Source organism: Merops nubicus, unplaced genomic scaffold (assembly GCF_000691845.1).
Source record: "Merops nubicus isolate BGI_N331 unplaced genomic scaffold, ASM69184v1 scaffold244, whole genome shotgun sequence".
NCBI classification, from domain to species: domain Eukaryota; kingdom Metazoa; phylum Chordata; class Aves; order Coraciiformes; family Meropidae; genus Merops; species Merops nubicus.
Window position 1 is genome coordinate 74,220 of NW_008606038.1, and position 8,424 is coordinate 82,643.

Sequence of the window (8,424 nt, forward strand, 5' to 3'; positions counted from 1 at the left end):
CAGACGTGGGGGCTGTTGCCGCGAGCGGGGGGCACCGGGCTCCTGGGGCTTCACCCCCCGACAGGGCGGCCCCCAGGCCCTGCCTGTGCAAACAGCACCTGCAGCAGCTTAACCGGGGCCGCCGGCTGCACCGGCTGGCAAGCACCCCGGCTGTGCCTTCACGGGACCCAGGTCTGGCTACGTGTTGTACTCACACAAGAAATACATTCCAGCCCTGAACACTGGGTGTACGTTCTTGGAGGTCCAGTGCTCCAGCACTACAGCTCTGCTAGAGTTTTAAGTCTTCATATAGATAGGCACAAGGTGGATTCAATGTATTTTCTGGACTCAGAACAAGATCCTAGCTTCTTCAATGTACCACCACTAATTCTAAACTGCTGGTCACCTAAAACAACACCAGCAACTGGAATCTGTAAACTGACATCTCTGGTACGTGAGCGCAGGAGAAGCATGGAAAAGTGTATCCTGAAATCCATGAGCCATAAATCAGTCCTGAGGGTACTACTGAGGTTTGCTCAGCATCTCAACCGGAATCCACGTTTTAATCAAATGAAATTATTGTAAGTACAGAAATCAGATGCTCAGTCCTATTTGCCTCACAAATTAATGCAGGAGAAACAAAACCCCCTTTCATCTCTAGAGAGATGACAATTCTGGTGGATCCAAGGATTAAAGAGCATTCCACCTTTTATAACACTTTTTAAAGAGATGACCCTGAAAAGGAAAAGAGGAAGCAGATGCATGATGAAAAGTCTTGAGAACTGTAAAGAATATGGAATTCTTCATTAGTAATAGAACAGGAGCATAAAAACCAAGGGATATTCTCTCCACACACATACACCACAGGGAAGCCCTCTTGCCAGATGAAGATGCCTCTAGCATAGAGAAACAGTGGTTAGAGGGGGGATCTTCACCCTAAACCAGAAATGACAGCACTCTAAACATCCTACAGAGACATCATTAGCTGTCTCTCAGATCTGGATACTTAAATACCAATAAAAATTTAGGAACTGATGAAAAGTTCATTTTCCCTGGAACATTTGAAGGGAATAAATATGGGATGTGAGCAGCAGAAAGACGTATCGCACGAGGCTTGGCATTTCAGCTTCCTCTTCCAGCACAGGGTGGGAGAGGTGGAAGAGGAAGCTTTGTAGCTTCAGAGAAATAGAGCAAAAAAAATCTGCATTCTTAAAGCTCCCTATTGAAATCAAATTAGGGATAATAAAATTATTGTAAAATGTTTGTGCTTTAAAGCTATAATGGTAAACAAAAAGGAATTATCAATAACTGCTCATATACCTGCTTTTTTAATGTGCAGAGGGAACAAGCATGACAAAAAAATATTCTAATCTTAAAACACGGGCACTCCTTAAATATTCTCCCTCTGCACGAACCATGCACTAGTGAATTTGTTTCTGCCTCAAAGTGCAGCACGATACCAGACCGAGACCGGGTGCAGTACTGCCACGTACACCACAACACAAATAAACCCTTAAAAAACACACTCAAACACATTTAAGCTCTTGCTCTAGTTTAAAACCCCAAGGTGGAAACATGTTGTGATGTGTCAGCTTGGTATCGCAGGGTGGATTGCGACAGGACAACTAACCACAAAATCACCAGGAAAAATGGAATGGCTCATCTTGTAGAAGTCACAGTGGGGGCATCCTCCTATGCTACATGCTTGGGGTTGCAAAAATTACAACATTTTCGGAAAAAACTAAAATAACTTATTCTTTTTCAGTTTTGTCTCTACATCTATTACCTCATCAGACTTGGAATTGCTGTCTTCCTCACTTTCATCCAGCCTCAAAATTAAGGGAAAGGTTCTTCTCTGCAACCAGCACAGCTTGCTTGTTACTGCCCTCTACAAGTACATCAACTGAGTTGGAGATAAGGCAACATTTGAGGGAAAAGTGTTTGAATGAAATCCTTATCTATACTCATGACATCATCTATGTAGATAACTTCTAGCACAAAATATCCTAAGAATAACACACATTTATGAATAAATTCCTGTTGAAAAACATACACATACATTTTCATCACACCAAAATACATCCCGACAACTGACTTGCTCCTTAAATTATGAGAAGTGAGCTTAAACTAAGTTTATCTAAACTCTGATGATTCTAATCAACAACAAAAGAACATGTCAGTTGGCATCCAGCATACAATATCCTTCACTTACTGCTACGACAACATTGTAAATTATGCTGTATATACAAAATAAACAAAATTATAATCCACGTATGCAGGCAGCCATGACAATACACCAGATAGTGGTTTTGTTTGAATTATTTTTGCATGCTGTTTCCTACCATTTCATAGCAAATGCAAATATCTTTTCCATAATGAACTCATATCAAATAAAGATATTACTGTATAACTTTAAACATCAAAAGATGACGCTGTAGAGATAACCCGTTTCTGCTTTGTCCCTTGTTTAGTAATCCAGCTGCACTTAAAGACAGAAAAAAAAGAATTCTGTGTACATCATCCATTTTACCGAGGCCATTTTTTCCTCACCTTCAGGTCACACAGAGGGACAACAGCAAAGCAGCGATCTCTAATCACTGAAGGCAGGAAGAATCACTCAAAAATTAATTGTAGTGACATTCAATTTAGCTGGAACAACAACCATGCTGTGTAACGTCATTGTAAAAAAGCTCGAAAACAAAAGCTCTGAAAACAAAAAACCCAACCTTTTCATAGCTCCCAGGCACTCGAAAGGTTACACTAACTTATCAGCAAAGGGAAAAAGGTTGAGCTTTCCCAAGCTGATGCTCAAGTGTGTTCTCACTCTTTCACCGAGCCCCTCAGCACACCCTAAAGGGAAGGGCCCCCCAGCCGCTGGCGCCTGCGGACGGCCACTCCTTTAGTTGCATTTTGCCCTCTTCCAATCCTGTTTTACACAATCCTGTTCAGATTAAGAAACAGGTTATGATACTTATTTTAAAAACAACAGGTTCTATACATTGTAATATTCAATAGATTACAGGAAGTAAATATATATATGGCATGTGATGTATTAGTAATGAGAATGCAGTACAACTACACTTAACAAGAGTCTCTATTTGCTTGAGGAGAACTCTGAAATTACTGGTTCCCACACTGTCAGGCAGAGGATACCACTAATATACCATAAAAGATAAAAATGTGACTATCACCCAGGAAGACACAAAGCAGCACGTGAAAATGAGGAGCCATTCATGCATGGCAAAAATGAAGTCCAGAACACAGCTGAAGGCATAGGCACAGCTTTGCCAGTTTGCATTTAAGAAAATGAGACATTAAGACAGCAGTAATTTCAAGCCCTCCTCCTCCTAAAAGCCTCATACTATCTAGATGCAAGAGTGGCAGCCTTTAGCAGTCATCTCATAACCCTACTAGTAAATAAAATGCTCAGGTAAAGCCACACTGCAGGCAAACAATGAAACAACATTATGTAATACTTTCATTTGATTATTACTCCCTATCAAGTTCCCCTCAAAAAACTACAAAAACTGTAGTAAAGAGTTCCCCTTTTGCTGCAAAACCTACAACATCTGTAATAAGAGCTCTTGAAAGGGCTCTTGCAATTCTACTGGCTACAGACTAGTGCACTAAAGATGCATAAACAGCTCAGGTTTATTTCTGTTCTGCTCCAATAGGATCTAGGCTGCTTCTGAAAATCAGCCCAGATTTGCTCTCACAATAGTGGTTACAAGCATGTAAGGACTATGGTAACTCATCAAATCTCACGACACCACAATATTCACACACATAATCTCTAAAACTCAAGCAATACAAAGTTCCATTTATCTCCTGCATCACTAATATACAAACGTGCCTCTTTTATAGGCCACAAGGAAGCTTTTCACAAAGCATCATAATGGCAAAAGAAAAACTACAGCAAGTTCCCACCTCGAGCTTTTCAAATGCATAGTAAAACCTAAGTGGTGCCTGAAGTCATTTCAAGTCATCAGAAGTACACCACAGGAGTTTACTTGGTTCCTAGAGGAATATTTTCATTTCAGGCAAATTTAAAAAAGATGTGACTATTCCACCTTGCACTACTGCAAAAGTACATATTAAAAAAAAAAGACTATCTCAAAATAACCTGACCAAAACTCCTTACAAAATATGGGCTATTCTTACACAATACAGATGGAGTAAAAATATTATTAAAAATAAACAAACGACCCACAACAAAAAGCAGAAGAACATGCTGTAGTTGGTGAACTCAAACGTAAAAAAATCCCAGTAAATCAACCAAACCGACAAAAAACAAAACAAACAAAAAAACCAAACCCAACCCCAAACCAACCAACCTCTTACTGCCCTAAAGCCTTAATTCTACACCTCGGGCATCCTGTGTGGAAAGAGGCAACCAGGGGAAAAATTACAGCCCAAATAGTGTTTATGTCCCCTCCATCCAAGGGGGTAAGCAGTTTCTAAGGCTCTGTCACAGACGGGACATTTCTCAGCTTTCGGGCAGCTGATTTTGCACGCACAGGAGGTGTGTTTCCTACAGCACAGTTTTGGCTTTCCTCTTCTCATTGCTGTCTTTGGGGACAAGGAGCTGGTAGGTAAAGTGGCAGGAAAAGAGCGTTCCCATCTGGAGAGGAAAGCCCTGTCGTGCTGGGCTGGCTTTTGGGGCCAGCAGGCCAGGCTGATGTAGAGACTGCCTTTACCCAAAGTCACCAGAAGCCACTTCATAGCCAGTATCAGTAATTAGAGTTTTCAGTACAAAACCAAAGATGATAGCAATTAAATCATATTCAAATAATTCCAGCCTTTCTGCCTTTGGTCAGTAAAGCCTAAAACAAACCACATCTTCAATTTAAGATGTTAACGAGAGCAAAATTAACCCTTTTCGGCCTGCTTCTACTTCAGCATCTGAAGTTCAGCCGTGTTTTGTTTCTTTAATGTACGTTCATAGCAGCAGTGATCTCATGAAAATTCATCAACAGTATAAGCTATTATTTAAAACTTGGCCACTGAAAATGTAATATTTATCTGAATACAGACAGGTTAGGGAAATAGAGAAAGGTGTTTAGAAAAATTATCCCTGCCTAAAACAAAGCTAAGGCTGCATCTATGCATCTCCTGTCCCTAGCGCCTCTTTCTCAAGAGGAAAAGAGCACCTTGTCAGCAGAAAAATCAACATTACGCTCCCCTAGCCACTGGGTAATTTGAACTGGTTCTGTTTCAGTGACTGTGCAGTACATCACATGGCCATTAATTCCAGCCAGCCACACATGGGGAGTAGTAATCTTTATGTTCAAGGCCAAATATTTCCCCCTCTGAAGCAAGAAACTCTAAGGGTGACTATAATTGTCTAATATTAAAGTAATTTAAAGTTACTGCATTTTTTCAAATACAGGACCTTGCTTAAGTCCCTTGGTAGGAGCACACTCCACATTACACCATTTTCTCAACAGAAATCCATGACATCTTTCGCCAGTGCAGTTGCCACCCTGTATTAATGAACGCAGCTCAGAGCAGGGCAGCCCACGTGGCCATTCAGGGCTGTGTTTCTCAGGGTGAAGATGATCTGTGCTCTGTGGAGAGCGCTGGGTCAGCAGCATTCCCCCCTCTGCTCCTGCAGGGCTGTCTGGGGAAGGAGCCCGACCCACACGCGGCCCTGCCCAGGGCGCAGCCCAGGGACCCGCAGCAGAGCGCAGCGGGGGGACACCGCCGTGAGCAGGGACACCCACCCAGCCCAGGCCACGCCTCCAAGGGAGGGGAGGCACCAGAAGACACCTCAGAACAGGGACCAGAGGCAAGGCACTGATTGCACTGCTGCAGAGTCCATGTGTCTCGTTTTGTTCACAGGAAGGGGAGGAACAAACTGACATAAAGATACGGTAACGAGACAAGCACTACAACCATAAAACACAAAAGAAGCAAAACAAAGAGAGCTGTGCAATTTTGTAATTTTCCCTATGATCTCTGAAGCAAAATAGGAAGGTAGAAGATTCCAAATGGCAGCTGCTCAAGGCAAGTCTAAAATCAGTTTCTCCTTGCCAGGCAGGAACCACCAAAGAGAGACAATGAAGATTCAACTGCCTGTGCCCCTTGCTCTCCACACTCTGCACAGGCAATCCTGGCCAGACCTGCTTCTGAGTGCATAGCTGTGAGAGACAGGGCAGCTGGCTTAGAGGTTTTGCAAACAAACATCTCCCTCCCATTCTGTAAAATCTAGTACTGAGCTCTGCTCTCCTTTAGCTTCCTACAACATCCAAAGCCTCTGCACGTGTCCCCACAACCCATCAGGACCTTAAGGCTGCATGTAGTGATGTCCACACACTTTAGGTCCCGTCAGACTCTGGCACACACCCTGCCTAAGCAGCTCTCCCTCGCAAGGTCCTAGGAGAGGAGATACCACAAGTCTGTGTTAAAGGTTGTCTGTCTGAAAAGGTGAAAGAAAACACTTTAAACTGTAATTGTACAAAATGTAACAATAATTACAAAAAGGGAGATGATCCTGCTATTTAGCAAGTATTGCTACGAGTTTAGCAGCAAGGCAAGGAAAAAAACTCGGTTAAAAGAATTCCTACAATGCAGCAGTCTACTGCAGCTCATCTTGAGCAAGTCCACATGCCTCTTTAACAAGCTACACAAGATTTTTCAGCACTTTGTAAAGGAGCTCTTCCAGTTAACTGCCTGTTGAAATGTAGGAAGGTCCCCAGCTGTTATAACTGTTTTGAATGTCATAATAATTGCGCTTGTTTGAGTTGGTGTTGAGGAGTTAATCACCTGCAGAACTCTATTACTGTGACACTAACACTTGGACACCACTAAATAACCACTGTTAAATGATGATTGTAACAGACCAAAACTGAAGTATATTATTTGTTTAAAGGTTTTGCATCATGTTTTCAGCTGGTTATGGCACCAATTAAAACACTTATCTATCTTTTTAAATGTTAAACGTGATTTTACAAAAAAACCCCACAAACAACCCTTTCAATTCCTTTTCTGATATTTCATATTGCAACCATTTTCTGCAAAGTTTTAGCTAGTTTTAGATCCTACCTGAGAGATTCTGCCATCCGCCTTAAGTCTTCATTTTGCTGCTTTAAACGTTCAAGTTTAGCAAGTATCTTGGATAACTCACGACTGGAGTGATCTGGGTGCTCGCTGTCTCGTACCAGGTGCCCACCAATATAAAAGAGTAAAGTTCCCCAAGCAAAGAGGATGAGCATAATCCAACGCCAGGAACCAGTCCATGGCCGCATTTTCAGAAGTTCAGCTCACTCCAGAACTGCTTCTGCTCACAAAATAACAAACATTTTAAGTCCTTAGCTTGCACAGAAGTGGACAATTTCAGATCCTCTGCTTCACCACATTGTACCGGAGAAAGTGTTGTCAGTGTTCATCTTAGTGCAGCTCCTCACAGGAGATCCTTATGGGGCTGTACATAGAGAGCATTAATTTCTCATCATTCTTCATTGACATTCTGTGAAAAGAAAAAAAAACAAACTGAAATTATAATTCCGATACATAAAAATACACTGGATTGCCATTAAGCCAAATGTATTGTCATTATCACTGAGGAATGAAGACAATGTTACTACTTTCTGTCAAGGTGAAAAAAAGCTTTTAACTTTAAAAAAAAAAAAAATAATGCTGACTTCAAGAAAGCACCACATAAAGAAAATGCAGTTCATCCTGGATTTGAAATGGCCAGAAGAAACACCACTTCTTATAAGAGAAACATTTACCAATTCCTTTGTCATTTCACACATTAAAGCAGTTCAAAATCTATTCTGTGGTAAACTTAATGGACAACTTTAGTATCAACAAAGAGCTTTTATTCAATTACAAATTTACCTAACTTTTAGGAATATTTTTCTTCTGTTTTAGAACTATCAACCCCATTTTGACAAGTGTTACTATTGAAACTATAAAAATGCAAATGATCTAAAGGTAATACCTTCTGTCATCTAGAAACACTATGCCATTTAAGAAAATGCAAAATCACCTCAACTCATCCCACTTGGCAAAAACATCAGTGAGGATCTCCTCACGCTATCTAAGGCAGGTTTTAAAATTTAACTCATCAGCATGTCCAAAATCTTAAGTACTCCTCAACTCTTTTCCTCTTCCACTGCAAGGTAACATTTCTACATTTTGAAAAAGTTGTGTGTATATATATATGTCATTTATGCTAATTTCTAAAATAATCTGGATTTACAATTCACCATAAATCCCCAAATCCACCATATTTTCTCTGAGATGCTATCCAATTTGAAAGTTTTGACTTTTATTTTGAACAGAGAGCAACACTTAGAGATGGGGAACAATTATTTGACAAAACTGCTAAGTGGCTGAATTACATCAATTGATTATGCAGATTTATATCTTGCATTCAAAATTTATAACATCTTTCAGCTTCAAATTTTATAGTATCTGTAAATATTAATGAATTCGACT

General features: G+C 40.8%; 1 protein-coding gene across 2 annotated transcripts in view; it reads right to left on the reverse strand.

Annotated features, from left to right (window-relative positions):
* FUT8 (fucosyltransferase 8 (alpha (1,6) fucosyltransferase)) overlaps nucleotides 1-7,226 on the reverse strand; it is a 45,594-nt gene extending 38,368 nt beyond the window's left edge. For both annotated transcript variants that reach the window (XM_008939502.1, XM_008939501.1), the window contains exon 1: nucleotides 7,024-7,226. In XM_008939502.1, coding sequence (XP_008937750.1) covers nucleotides 7,024-7,226 — 203 coding nt within the window. The remainder of the gene's footprint in view (nucleotides 1-7,023) is intronic.
* Between the last annotated feature and the right edge of the window lie 1,198 nt (nucleotides 7,227-8,424).